Raw genomic sequence first — 18,934 nt, 5'->3', positions numbered from 1 at the left:
AGCACCCTTACACTTCCGTACACCTTGGTCTGTGCTCACGGCCCATGTGATGCGCGCAGTCATTCACTGATGGTCCCTGACCTTTTCCTGCTTTGGAACCCAGGGCTTTCCTTGGGCTATGGGTCACAGTCCTCCTGATGGGGAAGGTGGACAGAGTCAGACTGCTAAGGATGACCAAGGAGTAAAGATGCGAAAGGGTGGTGAGCCCCTCACGGATACCAGCAGGGAGGCAGAGTTTGTGTTCTAGCCTGGGCCTGGATACCAGGCTTCATATTCTCACACGCAGCTTGTCCAAATCATAAAAATTTGCACCCATACCCCTAGTGGAACTTCTAGTTTGAAATAAAGACAGATTTACTAGGTACCCGGTTAAACACTCAGTTAAGCATCCGCCTTCGGCTCAAGTCATATCCCGGTGTCCTGGGATCGAGGCCCACTTCAGGCTCTCTCCCTCTCCCACCCATACTCCTACCCATACCCATACTCTCTAAATAAATAAATAAGTAAATAAATAGAAACAGGTTTATAACTTGGCTTTCTAAAGTTCTTAGCTGTTGAGAAGGCAAGACATCTCCCACAGCCATGACTGCTTTCATGCTGCCTACTTCACAATTCCTGAGTTGCAATGAGTGCGTGCCCTCTGAAAGGAAGGATGGTGTCGGTACAAGGGCGGAGCCAGGCTGCAAAGCTGGGCAGACAGATGATGAATGGTGCCCTCGGGGCAAGCGTGACCAGAGGTAGCATCTGCAACAATTTGAACTGAACTTCCTCACATCTAACACACTGTGAGAGGAAAGAGTGCTGTTATTTCACATATTACTGAAGAGAAGAAAATGCCACTGATCCTAAAACTTTCCACCAGTGCCCAAGAGACCAGAAGATGAAGCTGAGACACCACAGACATAGGGAGGCGCTTGTCAAATTAGGAAATATCACAACCCTCTGGGGTTGGAGCTCAGCCCATCTAAGCACTGAATATCTGGACGGCAGGGGTTGTTGTTAATGACCTCCTGGCTCCCAGGGAGGGGGCCGGGACCGCAACCCCTCCAGTAGTGCAGACAGAGGTGGAGGCAGGGCTTCTTAAAATGGTGGATGCGGCTTTATTTACCAAAGGGGCCGGCCCAGGGCTGGTTCTGCCAGCCAGGCCTTCAGGTGGCTGTGGGGTGGTCCCAGCTCTGCTCGGTCCTGGTGGCAAGGCTGGGCCCGCCTCATCATGGGGGCAGTGTTCCCTCTTGGGGCTCCCGCCCGGCGGCACTAACACAGGCAGCAAGTGCCAGCACTGCCATCTCAGGAAGGCACTTTCAGCTTCGGGGTCCCCAGGAAGAACTGCAGGACACGGTCGGCCAGGAGCGCCAGGCAGAAGTCCAGAAGCAGGACCTGGGCGATGACCAGCTTGAACTGCAGGGAAAGGAGCACTGGTGAGCTGGGTGCCCACGGACAGGCCCAGGTTGAGCCCTGGGGCCACACCCACGGGGCCACTCACCTCCACAGGGATGTCCACGAGGCCAAACTGACTGTTGAAGTCAGGCGAGGAGCCAAGCAGCAGGCCCACGATGGCCAGGAGCGACACGGCCAGGCTCCACACTAGGGGCCTGTTCTCTGGCAGGCTCTCCATGAACGGTGGACCCTGTGGGGACAGACAGATGGACAGTCATGTGCTATAGGCGCCCAAAAGTGGGCAGGGCGAACGCACCAGGGGCAGGGCCTCACTTTGTAGTTGATGGCAAAGGTGGCCATCTGCATGGCCATAGCCATGATGTACACGGTGCTGTTGACCAGGCTCGGCTCAAACTCCTTGTACAGGTCCACAAACTGCTCCTGCCTGCAGCGACACAGAGGGGACAGGGTCACTCTCTGACCCGCACCATCCCTGCACAAAACCAGGTCTCGGCCTGGCTGACCCCTCTGGTCAGGCCATGTCTGCGTGCTCACCTTCCTGCACCCACCACCATCGGGACACTGCCACCCCTAGGAGCACCCTGCCCCACCCCAAGCCCCAGGCCAGGCCAGCACTCACTTCTCAGGGCTCCGGGCCTGGGCCTCGCTGTACAGGTAGACAAGACTCAGGAAGTGCACACAGAACTGGAGCACGACCGTGAGGACAGTGTACAGGTTGAAGATGTTGGGCAGGGGCCGCTCTCGGGAGAGAGTCTTGAGGGGCTGTAGTGGCAGGGTGGGGGGGCTCAGGGTCCAGGCTCACCCTGGGCCTACCCACCCCCCACTCCCAGCCTCCTAGCCGGACTCATGTAGAGAGCAGTCACCAAATCCTGGAGGTTACAAGTTAGCACAAGACCCCAGGGCCCTGCTGGTTCCCCAGCCTCTTAGCCGGGATCCCACTACACCCTCACTGAAGGCCTACACTCCACGTAGCAGCCACAGGGTGCTTAAAATCCACTCCCTTCCCCTTGTTCTAGAACAAACCAAAGCCCTCCCTGGGACCCAGTGGGTGTTCGTGGTTGACACAACCCACCTCCCACCTCCTCCAGCCCCTGCATGCTTCTTGCATCAGCCCACACCTATCTATGCCCTTTCTGCCTCCTTCCTGGAAGTTCCCCTTGCTCTTCGTGCATCACAAAGGCCCCCCTGAATGATCCCGAGGCTGTCCCCTGTAGCCTGTGACCCACTTTGTATTTTCCACCGACACTGAATGCTTTCTGAGTGGTCTTGATAATCATCTCCCCATCTGTCCTTTCTGCCTGTAGGCTCTGTATAGCCCACCTGAGGCCCCAGCTGGTGGACAGTGCTGGGGGCCAAGTCGTGTCATTCTGGGGAGCTTCAGCGTGCACCTGGCCTGTCCCCTGATCCCCATCTGTAACATGTGGGATTACAATTCCCACCCTGAGGGCGGCTGGGAAGACGAACGGGTGACACGTGGTGGGGCCTTTAACAGTCTCCCCTAGCCAGCCCAAAGAGGCAGAGGGTATTCTTGGGTTGGGGAGGGAACCCCTGCTTTGCCTGTGCCTCAGCCCACCTTGGAGCGGGAGATGAAGAGGAAGCAGCCGGCCAGCAGCAGTCCCTGCAGCGTGGCCTGGAAGTCACTGAACTTGACGCCCTCCAAGTAGAGAACACTCTGGCTATAGGCCAAGATGAGGGCATTGAGGGCCAGGATCTTGAACATCTGCAGCGTGGTCACCAGTGTGCAGCGGCCCTGCTTGATCACGTGGCAGACTGCAGCGGGGGCACGGGAAGGGAGGAAGGTGTGGGCGTGGGGGCCCATCAGGACGGGCCCAGGGGGAGGGACTGGGGTGAGGGGACTCACTGCACTGGATGGAGGAGAGCTTGGAGGTGAAAGGGGCAGCGATGCTGGCATCCCCCAGCTTCACGATGGGCGTGCTCTCATCCTCGAGTTCCCGCAGCACCTGGCTCAGGCGGTCCTGCGGCACAGGCAGCGGGGGTGAGACCTGGCCACCAAAGGGGGCCAGTAACCCCCACCTCCTGTGACTCACCCGCTGAGAGGCCAACTGCTCCTCGGGGGGCGGGAGCCCTGACCTCTGTTTGGCTGCCCTGGAGGGGGCCCGGCCTCCGCTGCTGCTGAGGACAGGGCTGTCTCGGGGCCGTCGGCGCCGCTCCACAACTCGCTCAGGGGCGTTGGCAAGGAGCGCCACACCTAGGGGAGGTATGTGAGTGTGTCTGGACCTAGAGGAAGCCTGTCGCCCCAGGCCTGCTGGCCCTGTGCTGAGTGAGATGTCTGCTCACAAGGAGCCAAACCTCCCCATCGCAGCTGCTCTCCCCACAGAGTGCCTCAGAGAGCATCTATCTTACTTTCTGCATTTGGAAAGCAAAACCCAAATACACCCAACTGATTTCCAGGGCCATCTGGGTGGCTCAGTGGGTTAAGCCTCTGCTTTCAGCTCAGGTCATGATCTCAGGGTTCTGGGATCGAGCCCCGTACTGGGCTCCTTGCTCACCAGGGTGTCTGCTTCTCCTCCCTGCCGCTCTCCCTGCTTGTGCATGCGTGCTGTCTGTCTGTCTGTCTCTCTCTCTCTCTCTCTCTCACACACACACACACACACACACACACTGATTTCCGTGGTCTACTGCCAAGGATCATATTCTAGGATGTATTTGTCAATTAATAAACCACTTAAGGATTTGGACAACGCTATTAAGTACGTCAGGTAGATTTCTTTCTTTCATTTTTTTTTTTAAGAGGAAAAGAGTGTGTGTGTGTGTGTGTGTCCACCCACAAGAGTGTGCATGTGAACAGGGGTGGGGTGAGGGGTGTAGGGAGGGGAGGGGCAGAGGGAGAGAGAATCTCAAGCAGGCTCCATCCCAAGCCTGGAGTCTGACACGGGCCTTGATCTCACAATCCTGAGATCATGACCTGAGCCACCAAGAGCTGGATGCTTAACAGACTGAGCCACCACATACAGTCAGGTTGGTCGTAAATACCAACCTGCTGACCACATTCTGTTGACAGAGAACAAAGCTATGGACGGCTGGCAAATGCCTCAGCTCCCATTTGTGCATTCCCACTTGTCCCAGCTCTCCCTGGCCTCTGGCCTCAGCCCCCACATGGTCCCCACACAGCGCTGAGAGGCCTGAACCCAGCTGTGTCTGCCCCCTGGAGCCTCACTGGCTCCCGATGCTCCCAGAAGCCCAGGTGCCCGCCATGCCTGTACCCCTGCACTGCTCCTCAGATACCGGTGTCCCTTCCAGGCCTACAGCTCCTCAGATCCCCAATCCCACTGGCGCCTGCCCCGTGCCCTCACTGCCTCCTCAAAGAACTCCCTCGGTGACGCATCTCTGACACCAGGCTTGCATGGGCAGAACGGTGATGGAAGGGACAGTCCATCAGCTCGAGGGACTCACCCACATCAGCATGCTTCAGGGCACCCACGTCATTGGTGCCGTCGCCACACATGAGGGTCACATAGCCCAGCTCCTTCAGGCTGGTGATGACGAACTCCTACGTGCGCAGAGACAGGCTGAGTGAGGGCTGTGCGCCGTCCCCAGGGCCCTGCCTGCCTCCCCCACTGCCTCCTCCGTACACACCTTCTGCTTGGGGGCCACACGGGCGAACACCTGCACGTGGGGGATGAGGCGAAGCAGCTGCTGGGGGTCCTCGGCCTGCAAGTGGGCCAGGCCATCGCCCGTGAGGCACAGCGCATGCTCCAGGGCCAGCGCCTTTTGGGAGCCCTTGGCCAGGGGCAGCACGACACTGCCATCGATGGAACGCCACTCGCAGGGTCGGCCTGCAGGGCCGGAGCCCAGGATCAGAGAGAGGAGTTCAGCAAGTCCCCCTCACGTGAACCCCACCTAAGCTGCCCCAGTCTCATCTCTCTGAAGTACCCTCTTGGCCCTCACCCCTCTTTAGCCCTAGCGATCCCTGTCCACACCTGTACCCTGGACCCCAGGAACCCCCGACGTTCACAGAACCTTCTGCTATAAAGGATTCGAGAACCCAGAGCCTAGGCCGCTGGCCTGAGACCACACGATGGTCAGATTCAAACCCAGACAGCCCAACCTCAGAGGCAAGGCACCCCTGAGCCTGGGGCCTGCCTGAAACCCTGCTCCTCTGGGGCCAGGGCCCCCTGAGTCACTTCCTTGGGGCCAGACCCTGCTTGCCAACCACTTCCTCTTTCTAGATGGATGGACACTGAACTTAAAGCAGAAGGGCTGAGGGACGCCTTCCGGCACTGCGTGGCTCATCTGGGCAGTCTTGGCCAGGAGGGAAACAAATCTCCACCTGGCTTCTGCTGTGGCCGTTTTGTTGAGCAGCTTCACCTGCCAGTCAGTGGTTCTGCTAACCACCTCGGGGCCACCTGCCTACCATCTCCAGGCTCCGAAAGAGCCTAGTGCCTGGAGACGAGACAAATGAGAGAGATCTGGGACCAACAGTGCAGACTTGGACAAGGACTGGGAAATTCTAGAACCTGGCATCGTTCCAGAAGCCAGCACCCTCCTCCGACCTGCAGCCTGTGTGGCTCTCTGGCCAGGCACCATCCCTCAGTGTCTGACAGACTCCACACTCCACCAGCTGGGAGGTGCTGGGGCTGGCTTTGCCCCTCAGTTGGCTCTACTATGGGCCACCATTTGCAGCCAGTTTGGTTACTCAGGAGGGACCAGAGCCATGAGCTCTGGAGTCGGGACATCTGGGTTCAAATCCTTAGTCACAGTGTCACTTGAGTGACCGAGGTAGGGTGAGTTTACTTCTATCTCTCTGTCTATAAAGTGGGGGCCCCAACGGCACACCTGTTCCATTTCCTTCTCTGTGCTACAGGGATGATAAGGCCTCCCATATGGTGCAGAGAGATCAACGCAGTCACACATACCAAGCCCTCTGCCTGGGGTCTGGCCATGCTGAGCAAGAGCACCAGCATCCCTGTGCTAAGGAGGGGAACCCTCACCTCCCACAGGCAGCGTGTCAGACCCACAGCAGGCGTGAGGATAAGAAACACGGCCTGGTCTGATGACAACCAAGCACCCCGGTTGTCAGTCGTCCCTGATCCCAAAGCCAGTGATGGCCCACACGCTGCTGGACATGCAGGTGTGGAGCTCCTTGGCCCGAGGGCCTGAACGTGCTGACAAGGCATGGCTGTGTTCCACAGGCTGGGGTCACCGGTTCCGGATGACACTGGGTATTCTTGCTCAGGCCTGAGATGCCGGCGGGCCACCAGACAGGGGCTGTTCTTGGGTTCAGGTACCCCCAGCCTACGGCTCCATGGTACCTCACCTTTCTCTGTGGGAGGCTGCAGGATCAGCGTCTGTGCCTTTTCAATGAAGTGCAGCTCCTGGGCCACGTGGCAGGCAGTGAGTGGGTTATCACCGGTGATCATGACCACCTGCAGAGAGGACAGAGTCTCCGTGGGGCAGGGCCCAGCAGGTCAGAGCTCCAGCCTGGAGACCTGGTGGCCGAGGCCCCTCTGAAGAGAGCCACAGAAGAGGTGTTGGCTCCGATGCAGAATGGGCTCCCAGGGGCCACAATCCACCCCAACCTGGTAGCATTTTATGCAAATGGATACACGTATATGTGACTGAGAACACCCACAGCCTTTCTTTGCAATACAGGCTAAGAACCGGCCGTTGCCGTGGACCCTCTTGGCTTGGAAGCTGCCCCAGGAAGTGGGGGACAGATGCTCCAGCTTTCTCATGGAGAGCCCAGGGATGGGAAGATGGGCTGTGACGGCTGAGGGCCAGGTGGGGGTTATTCATGTCACCACCTCTGACACTGCTCACTCACCTCCCACAGCCTAAACTGCATCCTGAGTCCCAAACTAGAAAACAGAAACCACAGGACAGATGGATGTGGCCTGTCCGTGAGTTGCTTCCACATCCCCTGTCCCGGCCCAGCACTTCCTCTCTGGGATGGGGTGCAGTGGGGGAATCGCCCTCACCTCCCAGGTATGCTGGGAGCCAAGGAAGCAACTTGAGAAGGGTGGGCACAGGCGAGGTCCCAAAGCATCCTCAGATGCGGGACAGCACTGGAGCCATGATGGAGCTCGGCCAAAGTTCAAGAAAGACACCCTCGCTACTGAGACCTGCCCCACTGAGGGAGGAACTGTCCTCTGCTACTGTATCGTCCTCTCTGGAAGAAGGAGCCAAGACCCACCCACCTGCCCACACACCCTTGGGGCCCAGTGGGGAGGGGTCCAGCAGCTGTACCCGGTGGGATGCATTTTGGATCTCGCGGATCACAGCCTTAGAGTCAGCCTTGAGTGGGCAGGAGACCACGATGAAGCCGACGAACTTGAGGTTGCACTCCAGGGCCTCCCGTTTGATCTCCCGGGCCTGTGTAGGGACACAGGGGTACCCTCATGACCCATCTTTGCTCCACTTCTGAGCTGCGGTGGGGGGAGGTCAGGCCCCCTTACAGGAGGAACATCTGAGGGTTAGGTGAGAAGTAGGGAGGAAGCCAGGCACCCTGGACCCACGGGGCCTTGGCAGTGCTGCATGGTCCTCCCACCACAGGGCCTTTACTCCCTGCTGTGCGCAACAGCAGGGCACAAGCCTGTGTAACTCAGCTTTCAAGACAGTAAAGTCAGACCCTCTTTTATTATTCACTGAGCACATGCTCACCCGGAATCTCATACCAGAAACCCCAAACTTTCGCCCTCAGAGAGCTTGCCTTCTACCAGAAAAGATGTATAATAAAGAAAGTCACAAGAAATGAAAACAGGGGAATGGGGCAGACCAGCTCAGGGAGTGGCACCGAGCAGGCTGGTTCTGAGAGCAGGGCACTGAGCCACGACCTGGTGTGCATTCTAGAAGGATTTCTCAGCCGTCAGGTAAAAGTGGGACTGGATGAGAGGTAAGGGGGAAGCAGAGAAAGCAGTACTGATGGCGGAGGTGGGAGGAGGGCCGATAACCGACAGGACATGGGGTGTGAGAGAGAGCTGGAGCCACCCCACGACCATGTGGTGACGGGGTGGCAGGGCAGGGGCAGAACCAGGCTGGAGAAAGGAATCCAAGGTGCCTCCTGATGATCCCTGGGGAGGTGTGAGGACCCAAGGGTATGGGGTAAGAGGCTGGATGGAGGTGGGGTCCAGCTGTGCACTGCAGGGAGTGGCCTTAGGAGCCAGGATGGGATGGGGCCCTAAAAGGGGCAGGGCACAGAGCAGAGAAGGGACTCAGGGCTGAGTGCCACTCAGGGCCTGACAAAGTAGAGGCCCAGAAGGAGGAAGACGGAATCCTGCCTGCTCATGGTGAGGCTGCAGGAAACAGAAGGCTGTATGGACAAGGGGCCAACAGGTGGGAAGCCTGGACCCTTACCTGCTGGTGGGTGAGGTGCCCCAGCTCCTTGTACCCCAGCGCCAGGACTCGGGCTCCTTCCCGGGAAATCTCCGTGTGGATGTGGTGGTAGTCAGGTGGGCACTGGGCGAACTGCAGGGAACGCAGGGGATGTCACCGACCGCCCCGCGCCCCCCTTCCCCCGGGGCCAGGGCTGGCTCACCATGGAGTGCAGGGTTTCGGGGGCCCCCTTCACAGCCGCGATGTAGCAGAGATCAGTGGAGCCTAGCTTCTCATAGGAGGCGAGCACGGACATTCGCTTTAGGGCACTGGCAAAATGAAAGCGCTGGTGAATTTTCAGCCCCTGAGTTTTAATACTTCGGGGGAATACTTTCTCATCTGGAAACAAATAAGTACGAATCCTGAGGGCCTTCGCTCCAAAGAGGCAGCCAAGCCCCCGCCTTCCCTTTCCGCCCCTCTCTTCCCCCACCAACCCCAGACCCAGACCCTACGGGATGTGGGGAGATGTGGGGGGTGCTCCTCGCTCCAGGAAGGGTCAGAACTGGGAGACCTGTTCCCAAAGGACCCTGCCCATGGCTTCTGGCAGGGTGGGGCAGGTTCTACTCCCAAGAGGTGGACTGTCTCAGGTCAGACGTGAGCCTGTGCCCACCCACCTAACGGACCATCAGAATTGTGGGCCTGCCTGCCCCTGTGTTGGACACATGGGTGTCTCTGAGGGGTGCAATACGTCTTCCCGGGGGTGTTATGGCTGGCTGTTCATCCCAGCTGGGCCCGAAGCTCCAGCCCCTCACCTTTGGTCAGAGTCCAGTCCACGGCTGTCAGCATAGCCTTCTCAAGTGGGTCACCCACAAGGGTGCCATCGTCCAGCTGCATTAGGGAGTGGCATGAGGCCAGAGCACGGTGCGTTTCTACAGGGATGTTGGACACAGGAGTGACCTCCTTCCCATCTCTGTAAAGAGAGGGAACAGCTGGTTATGGAGCAGAGCGACCCCTGGGAATTGCTAGTCAGGATGAGGGATGGACCCCCACTCTATGCCAGTCATTGCAGGGGATGAGAGAGATGCACAGTCTTGGTCCTCGTGACACCTGTGCCCATCTCATGGACGCCCTAGAGATCACATGGCTGCCTGGGATGGAGCAGAGCCACCATACTGCTGTCCCACTGAGGAATATAGGGGAGTCCCCCCACCCCCGATCAGACTTCTGTGTACACGGTGAGAGCTCCAAGCGGGTGCTCTCTGTCCCTTAAGATCCCAGAAAGCCACCTGCTAGGCAAGAGGCCCAGGCCACCCATACTTACCTGAGCCCAGCCACCCCACGGACGACCAGGCTGTCGCTAGTCAGGGTCCCTGTCTTGTCGAAGCAGCACACCTCTACCTTGCCAGCGAATGGAATCCGGAAAGGCTCCGTGCAGTACATGTCTGGAAGTGGGGAACCAGGGTCAGGGGTTCTGCCAGGCCCCAGCACACTCAGCACCCCAGCCCCGTCCCAGGCACTCACACAGCTTGGCCAGGGCAATGAGGGAGGTGTTGACAGCCAGAGACAACTCGATGGGCAGCTCAGGGGGCACGACCGAAGTGAGGATCAGTGTGCATTCCAGAAACAGCTTGTAGCGATTCCGACTGGGGTCCTTGGTGCCTGCAGAGACAGGGCCTGCCAACCTGGGGGCCGTGGGGGCGGGGCCCACCAACAGGGGAGGGGCCCCAGCACATACCTTCAATCCACACATAGGCAGCTGCTGCAATGGCAAAGACCAGGAGGAAGAGGATGAAAATGAAGGTCTCCAGGTTGTTTGCAGTCACCCTCTTGACTCCGAAGAGGATGGTGCGCAGCAGCTTGCCCTAGAGGGCGAGAGGATTAGAGGCCTTTCCTGGCAGGGGTTGGCCTCCTGCACTCGAGAGCACCAGGGCCAGATTCTCCCTCTGCTGATGGGGAGTGCCTGCCCTGGGCCCACCCGTTGAGTCCTGCAGCCATTACACAGGGGAGCACACAGCTAGGTTGGTGGCTGTGGCTCAACTAAGGACTATAGAGACCAGTGGCCCGAAATTGGAGGTTAGGGAAAAAAGTGGCTGAGGTAGGGGACTAAGACTTCCAGAAAAAGGTCTAGCCAATCACCTCTATGAGGCAGCCCACAGCACACTTTAGTGAAGAGTTTACGGGCGTGACTCTGATCATGACCCCAGTGTGTAGGCAACAGCCTGTCTCCTGTGTGTGCTCTGTACCGGAACCCCAGCAGAGGACAGCGAGCCTTGTGCGGGGCTCACATCTGCACCCTGGCCCCAGGCTGGTACCTGGTGTCAGAATAAGTCTGTGGCAGGGATGTTCTAGGGTCTGAAAGAGCCACCATCTCAACTGTCTGCCACCCTCCCTGGGGCCAACCCTCCCCAGAGCCAGTCAAGAGTCCACACCTGGGATGTGTTGAATCCGGTCCTGAGAACATAGGCCACACACCCGTTGTCGACAGCTGCAGGGACAAGCAAGACCGGCATCATGTGTGTCTGTTCATCCCTACTCCCTCACAGCCGAAGAGATGGGGTGGCTGGGGAGGGGGGTGGTGGGGCCAGGATACCCCAGACCCCCCAAGGCACCTACGCTTCAGGCCCGTGGTGGCCTTCTGCGGGGGGATGTGCTGCACCACCTTGGTGCCCCCAAAGATGACGTGGAGCCGGGAGTCAGCCTGGAGGTCCAGCACCCGGTCAGGGTTAAGGTCTTCGATGGGCTCCTGAGGAGGAAAGAGAGGATGGTGAGGGTGCTCCCGCCGCAGCCCCCTTCTCTGGCCCCAGTCTCACAAGAGTCACTCCGACCCTCGCAGGGCTCCTGGCCTAATGCAGCATATCTGACCGAACACCCTGCCCTGTCTTCTCTCCACCTGCACGTGCAGTAGCAACTCCTCGTGATCTGGCAATTGGCCCGAGAATCCGTGCACTCCTGGCTTCCCTCAGCCCACCTCAGTCCGACGTCTCTGGTCCCTCCCCTGGACAAGCCCTGACGATCTCAGCCTCTCTCACCTCCTTCCCTCTCCTCACCCAGCTTCCCCTCCTCCAGGGGGCAAGACCACCAGGAAATCTGGAGCCTTCCACCAGTGACTGCTTCTCTTCCTCCTTTTCTAGCCCCGTAGGCCAGGGCTCCGTCCCTCCTCTATCCACGCACCAGCCCTCTGCCTCCCCCACCAACGGGCCAATGGCACACCTGGGTAGACTGGACCCCCGTGCCCCACCTCGCACCTTCATCTGTGGCACCGACTCCCCGGTAAGCATGGCCTCGTCCACGATGCAGCGGCCCCGCAGCAGCAGCACGTCACATGGCACTAGGTTCTCCTGTGGGGAGCGGCCTGCAGGAAGGGATAGCAGCGTCAGTGTGAGGAACTGAGAGAAAGGGCTCCCACCAGGACAGAAGCGCGCCTCACCGATGGAGACGATGTCTCCAGGGACAATCTCATCGCTGGCAATGGGCCTCCACTTCCGGCTCCGGTAGACCTGGGCAGAGGTGAGGGCCCATCAGCTCTGGGGTCCCACAGTGGGCACGACGCAGCTGCCTCCCTCGCGCTGGGGCCACCCCAAGACTGAGAGGTGTCCCCCTCCCCCGTCTCCCCGCTGGCCACACCTGGATCAGGTGGGGCTTGTTGCCCATCTTCCGGATCTCTGACATGTTGCGCATCTGCTGCTGCACCAGGGAGGCCTCAAAGGCCACCAGCATGGAAAGCGTGAAGACACTGTAGTACCAGTACTCGTCCAGACACCAGAGCCCCACGCAAAACACCTGCAGGACACAGCCTCTGTGTCTACACCCCCGCCCGGCCATCCACGGGAGCACACGGAGACACCTGTGGAGGCTGGGAAGGCACACCAAGGGCCGTTCCACCTGGGGCTCAGACCCATGAGGACACAGAGAAAATTTCAGGGCTGGAGATGGAGACCGCTTGGGCTGTGAAAGCCCCAAGGAACAGGAAGAAAGGGGTGGAAGAGGGTCCAAGCTGCTGCTTTACCTGGAACACAAAGAAGGGTGCTGTGGCTCTCTCTTTGAACAACTCCGAGAAGTCAGGCACCACCATCTCAGCCCTACAAGAGACCAGACCCCCATATCCTGTTCAGGTATGAGGCCTCAGAGGCCCTACCTGGATACCCCCGACCTGGGGCACTACAAGCCTCCCCGGGAAATGAGAAGCCAGAAGGCACATTCTACTCAACTACGGCTCTCCTTGTCCCTGAGGCACTGGGCCCAGCTTGCTAACTGCTGCCACCCTGCCTCCGCAGAACCAAGGTAAAGCTTCCGAAGCAGCAACAGACAGGCTGTTCAGGCAGCCACCCACCCAAGTGGGGCTAGTGTAAGAACCTGTCATCAGGTTGGGTAAGAAGGCAGGCAGAGAAGGAGCACCCGACTGTGGCATGGGAGCCCTGAAGCTGCCACAGAAAAGGCCCGGCAGCTGGGCGCTGCTGAGTCTTCTGAGGCTTAAGCCCCACCCCAAGTCGGAGCGGGGAGTTCTGGAGTTAGAATTTTCCTAAAACTCCCTTCATAAAAGTCCCAGGATTTGAGGAGCTAAAGGTGTGTTCTGTGGCACTGTGTGCGGTGGTCCAGCCCGGCCAGGGGACCAGCCAGGTCAACCAGGAGGGCCACCTCGCCCTGCCCTTGGAGACATTCCCCAGATACGGGGTGTGAGAAAAAGCAACCACTGTAATAAGAACAAAAAACCACCACCAGGCCCCACTCTGTGTTATTTGGGTGACTTTGCATGAGCTGGGAAGGTGGGAAAGGGGACATCCCAGGCCACCACCAAGGATGACCTCAGGCAGAGAGGATAGGTAAAAACTTCTTGTAAATCTTCCCATTATGGGGCGCCTGGGTGGCTCAGTGGCTAAAGCCTCTGCCTTCGGCTTGGGTCATGGTCTCAGGGTCCTGGGATCGAGCCCCGCATCGGGCTTTCTGCTTGGCAGGGAGCCTGCTTCCTCCTCTCTCTCTCTGCCTGTCTCTCTGCCTACTTGTGATCTTTGTCTGTCAAATAAATCCTTAAAAAAAAAAATCTTCCCGTTACATCGCTATTTGTGATAATACAGCTGTAATTTTTAAAAAGATATTGAGTCGGGGAAGAATTCCCTGAAAGTTCTGAGGGTTCTCAGGTGGAGGCCTTATCATGGTTGTAGGGCCGGGGGCTCTGATGATGAACAAGAGGGTCTGAAGCCCAGCTCTGCCCCTCCCAGTCACGTGTGGGCACTGGTGGTTTTGCGGATTAAAAGGAGGGAGCGTGTACAGGGCATCTGCCGTCACACCTGGTACCGAGGAGAGCTATGGTGATCACCAACAACTCCTTTTATCACTCTTCTCAAAGTGCTGAGAGGAGTATGAGGAGCATGGTGACAACTGACACTTAAAAGAAAAATTTAGAACCAAAGAGAAATCCTACAATAATTACAAAACGAGGATCAACAATCTTTTTTGGGGGGCCTCGGGCTAGGCTCCCATGAAGAGCCGCATGTGTTCCTGCTGGAGAGCCCACCAGGGTCCCTGTCAGCAGGAAAGTCCAGGGAAGACACGACTAGAGCACGTTTCTCAAAAGGTGGCCGCCATTCTCGCCTGGCATGTACTCTGGACCCCTCCACCCCATTTCCCCTTTTCCGAGGCACCAGGACTCAGGAGTGCAGCAGGGCAGAAGTGGGAAAGGAGCCACTGGCTTGGCCAGGCGTCCACGCCGTGACCATGGGCAGAGGACCAGGTCTGTCACCACGCATGGGCACACCGGGACTCACTTATTGCTCCCAAACTTCTTCTCAGCTGCACGGATCTCTGAGTCCTCCTGGAACCCTCTATTGCTCTGGTAGTATGAGAAGGCATTCCCCACGGGAAAGGCCACAGGGAGGAAGCGCTTCTTCTCCAGGGCGTCGTAGGAATACTTGATCTTCTGGAATTCGAAGGACAGCACCTCTTGTCCGTCTTCGCCCTGTGGGAGGAGGCGCTGTCTATGGCAGAAGGCCCACACCTGGGGGTGTCCGTCCGTCAGTGCCTGCGAGTCCCACCCAAGCCCCGTGCTGAGCAGCCCGGCAGCTGGTCCCTACCTCATCCCGGTGCAGGGCCACAAGCTCAGTGGAGCCATTGTTGGGGGTCGGCACCACCTTCACGAAGGTTGCTTTGCTGGGGTCGTACTCCTATGAGAGGCAAAGAGCTACAGCTGAGCCCTTCTCCACCCCCGAGCTCCACAGCCCACCCAGCCCCCGCCCTGGGGAGTTTGCAAGCACACCAGCTCCGGGCTCCGGGGGCTGGCCTGTCCACTCTGCAGTCTGTCGCTGAGACAAAGACACCACCTCACCACATGTCTGGTCTCCTATCATAAAATCTCAGTGACGGAGAGCACCCAGTGCCTGGGGCCCTGCCGAACTCAAACAGGAAGAATGTCCCCTGCGTGACCTGCACCCTCAAACCACGTGGACCACGCCCTGTCACAGCCCACTGGCCTGCTACTGCTCTGCATCTGCTCTCTCAACTATTCATTTCATGTCCCAAAGTGACGAGGGACAAGGAGGCTCAAGCCTCGGCATGAGCCGTTTTCTCTGCCTGAAACATGGGGTCACACAGTCAGCTCCAGGCCTTGGCTCAAACGTCACCTTCTTAGGAGACCCCCCACCCCCACCCCGGGAGGAGGCTCCACACAAAGGGCCCTCACAATGTTCCTCTGCTCTGCCTGGGGTTTTCCTCTTTTTAGAAGCAGCAGCAGCTGAGCGCGGGCCCTACCTCTCCCACCAGCACCATGAAGGCAAGGGATTTTGTCTGTTTGTTCACTGCTGTTTCCTCAGCACCTACGACCTGGAGTCGCTGGATGAGGGTCAGGTAGTGCGCCCTCAAGCCTGGGCTGCCCCCATCTCACTGCTGCTGCACCGGGCACCAGCCCCTGTGGTTGTGTGTGCTTTCGGCGCAAGGTGCCAAAGGGTAACTCTCAGGAGAAAGGAGAAAGGCCCTGCCCCTTGGGGAGTCCACGGGCCTCTGGGTGGGCAGAAAAGAACGACAAAGACTTAAATGCTGGTAACACGGTGGGGAAAAAAAAGGGCAAAGTGCTACACGGGGCCACCACCATACCAAGCACTTGGCAGTTTTTTGCTGCTTCTCAGAGTGGCAAGGCGAGTGGGTGTTACGGTTCTCATTTTACACAAAGGGAAAGTGAAACCGAAAGAGAAGCACCCCTGTCTGAGCTCTCTGATGCAAACCCAGATGTGCCCATCCTCACCCTGTGGTCATTTAGCTCCTCCTTGTCCTCCATCCCTGGAAGAATTTAACACGCTTTTTAGCTGTAGGTCAAAAGACTGTTGGACGTGTGGGGTGGTGTCACGCTCCCTACAACTTCCCTGAATTTTCTGGTCCCTCACTGGAGTCTTTCATTGTGCTGACCTGAAGCTACCTGTAAGTCTGAGCCCCTCCCCTGGGAGAAGGCTTGTTGGGAAAACCATTCTCTCAGAAGAGAAAGGATCCAGTCCATGTTTGAAGTCAAAGACAGGGGCCTTCAGTCTCTTTCTGCAGCCCTTCAGGCTCTTCCCTTTCCCTCTTTTTTCAGCACCGCACACGTGGGATCAAAGGGGAGGCTAGCGGGACCTTGGTGTCCCTAGATGGCCCCAAATATGCCAGTGTCAACTGAGGCAGGCCCAGAGGGCAACGGTGCAGTCACCAACAGTAACTGCTGACCCAGGGCAGCTCTCCCTATCCAGATCTTGGGGTTAAGGGTCAGAAGTGCTAGCAGGCTGTTGTATTCCAACAGAAGTCCTCATTGTCACCACCATCATCTTGGAGGCAGATAGGAAGAGGATCCAAGCAGTTGTCATTTGCTGACAAATTGCTCCTGCTACTCTTAAATGCTGCAATCCAAGTGCATTTCAAGAGCCTCTAAGCAATGAACAACAGAGTTCTCAAACCAAGCTCCACAGATAGGGAAACTCACCCCGCAGATCTAGCCTCACACTTTGAAAACCAAAATAAGGGCAGACCATTTCTAAAAAAAACAACCTAAGACTCGCTAGTATGGTAGCAATAACAGGCCAGCTAGCATTAACAAGCCAAACCAAAGAGCGACTATGCCGGAGCCTACACTGAGCTTTTTATAGGTATTACCCTATCGAATCTAAATGACCACACCAGGGAGGTATTCCAAGGAAGGGAAGTAACCTGCGCCAGGGTCGCACAGCAGGTCAGTAGCGGGGCCAGGATTTAGCCACCCAGAAGACACCGTTGGGGACTCAGGCCCAGCAAACGGGAAGCCCGGGATGGGGTACGGACCGACACGAACGTCGCGACTCGAACCCGCCGCAAGGCCCGACCCAGGCGGGGGTCGGGCTCGTGTCCGCGCACTTACCGGGGTGCAGGTGAGCACGCAGTGCGCGTGCACGGACCAATGCCCCGAGAGGACGGTGAGCGCGTGCGCGAGGCAGATGGTGGCGAGCACGAGCAGAGCGGCTTCAGGGATTTGCACCCAGCTGCTGCCCCAGCCCCAGCAGCCGGCAGCCGCGGCGCCTAGCCAGGCGGGGTAGAGCAGTCCCGCGAACGGCAGCACCGTGAGGCGCCGCAGCAGCGCCAGCCGCCGGTACGGCCACACGGCTGCGACCAGCTCGTCGCCGCTCGCTATGAGCGCCGGACCAGCGGCGAGGAGGGTGCGCGGCTGCGGCCCGGGCTTGGGCTGCCCGCCGGGCCGGGCCCCGCAAGGCCGGGCCCCGCAAGGCACCGCGTTGCCCACCACCGCCGCCGCAGCCGCCGCCATCTTTCCCAGCGCCGCGCTCGCTTCCGGGCAGAAGCACCGCCTCACTTCCGAAGTTGTACTTCCGGTGAGCCCCGGGCGCCGCCATGGCAGCCGGAGGGTAGGAAGAACAGGCCATCGTTAGGAGTTGGGTTTAGAAGTTGTTACTCAAGGCGCCGCCATGACAGGCTGAGGCCGGAAGGAGAGGCAGGGCGCGGCCATGACAGAGTCTTGAAAGGGCTAAAGCTGCCTGCTGGCCCTGCCACGCCGGACTGAGACCGGAACAGGCGAGGCGAGGCGGGCTGGGCGCCACCTTGACACCTGAACCGGAAGAGGGGAGCCCTTGTCGGGGACTCCCCCGGCACTGACCAGTTTGGACTGTCGGGGGCGGAGCCTGAACACAGCAGAGGCGGGGTTAATTACAAAAGCGCCGGGGTTCTGGGGGCGAGGCCTGGACAGGCCGAAGGGGCGGGACTTGTTAGTGGCAGGGGTCCCAGGAAGGTTTCCCAGCGGGAGAGGCCCCTCCCTCGGGGTCCTGGGCAGGACTGGCGCTGACTGGCTTACAGAGCCAACACGGCTGAGAAAAGCGGTTAAGTAATAATGATTACACACACACACACAAAGTTATTAACATAAAAATATGAAAAATGGGTGTTTATTTGAAATTACATGTATTCTGTAATATTTACTTTCCTGTTACAGAAATGCTATTGTATGAACAAAACCACAATAGGAATCATTAACAGTGGCAATCAGTAGTATTTAGTCGTACTACTAAGAGAAAACATCGCTTGAGAAAAATATAGCAACACTTTCATGCTTCTTTGTCCTCATATAGCAATTTGAACGACTTTTTAAACTCCTTATCGGATGTTCGTATCTTATAGGTTAATTGTAGCATGTTCTTGATGCATAAGTCTAAGACTTTGTAAAGGGAGAACATAATGCAGTAGGACTTAGTCAATATTCTATATTTAATAAAAGTCACGACGTTTCTTTCTGTCCCATTACACAGTAGGATATTTTTTTAAATATTGTATTTATTTATTTGACAGACAGAGATTACAAGTAGACAGAGAGAGAGAGGAGGAAGCAGGCTCCCTGCTGAGCAGAGAGCCCGATGCGGGGCTCGATCCCAGGACCCTGGGATCACGACCTGAGCCAAAGGCAGAGGCTTTAACCCATTGAGCCACCCAGGCGCCCCAGTAGGATATTTTTATTCTTTAATAAAGTTTTCTTTTCCAGTAATACTTACCTGAATGGACTGCAATCTTTAGGATAACCTTTTGTTTTATATAGTGATAAAACTCAGTCAAAGATGATATCAGTGATTTGTTTCCCTGCTCTTATCAAGCCCACAGTTACTGTGATTCTTGGTGTCGTTCCTATGTGAATCAAGCTAAATCATTGTCTCAACTAAAGCCTTTCAGCATGGATTTTACTTATTAGGTGTTTTGACTTGTATGGATTAGTTTCAAGGTCTCCAAAACGGGGGGGGGGGTGTTTGTTTTTGGTAGACCAGCTATGGGTCAATCGGTC

At 57.6% G+C, this 18,934-nt stretch overlaps 1 protein-coding gene across 2 annotated transcripts; it reads right to left on the bottom strand.

Annotated features, from left to right (window-relative positions):
- Positions 1 to 843: 843 nt before the first annotated feature.
- On the bottom strand, positions 844 to 17,432 carry ATP13A1 (ATPase 13A1). 2 transcript variants are annotated; one of them, XM_080828811.1, is made up of 26 exons: positions 17,018 to 17,432; positions 14,739 to 14,828; positions 14,433 to 14,623; positions 12,677 to 12,749; positions 12,295 to 12,450; positions 12,098 to 12,167; positions 11,916 to 12,022; positions 11,284 to 11,413; positions 11,100 to 11,155; positions 10,406 to 10,532; positions 10,192 to 10,329; positions 9,992 to 10,112; positions 9,483 to 9,640; positions 8,894 to 9,069; positions 8,713 to 8,823; positions 7,606 to 7,731; positions 6,677 to 6,785; positions 4,996 to 5,195; positions 4,813 to 4,909; positions 3,447 to 3,607; positions 3,260 to 3,374; positions 2,972 to 3,168; positions 2,018 to 2,160; positions 1,711 to 1,822; positions 1,484 to 1,627; positions 844 to 1,398 (listed from the first exon to the last, which is right to left on the bottom strand). In XM_080828811.1, exons 1-26 carry the CDS (start codon positions 17,417 to 17,419, stop codon positions 1,288 to 1,290), a joined length of 3,621 nt encoding a protein of 1,206 aa, XP_080684937.1. In that variant the 5' UTR covers positions 17,420 to 17,432; the 3' UTR covers positions 844 to 1,287. The 2 variants fall into 2 exon arrangements, with proteins under 2 accessions (XP_080684937.1, XP_080684936.1); XM_080828810.1 differs by having other exon boundaries at positions 3,260 to 3,607.
- Positions 17,433 to 18,934: the final 1,502 nt, after the last annotated feature.

Source organism: Martes martes, assembly GCF_963455335.1.
Source record: "Martes martes genome assembly, chromosome: 1".
NCBI classification, from domain to species: Eukaryota; Metazoa; Chordata; class Mammalia; order Carnivora; family Mustelidae; genus Martes; species Martes martes.
The sequence above is the reverse complement of the archived record's forward strand: the minus strand, read 5'-3'. Positions and strand labels throughout refer to the sequence as shown.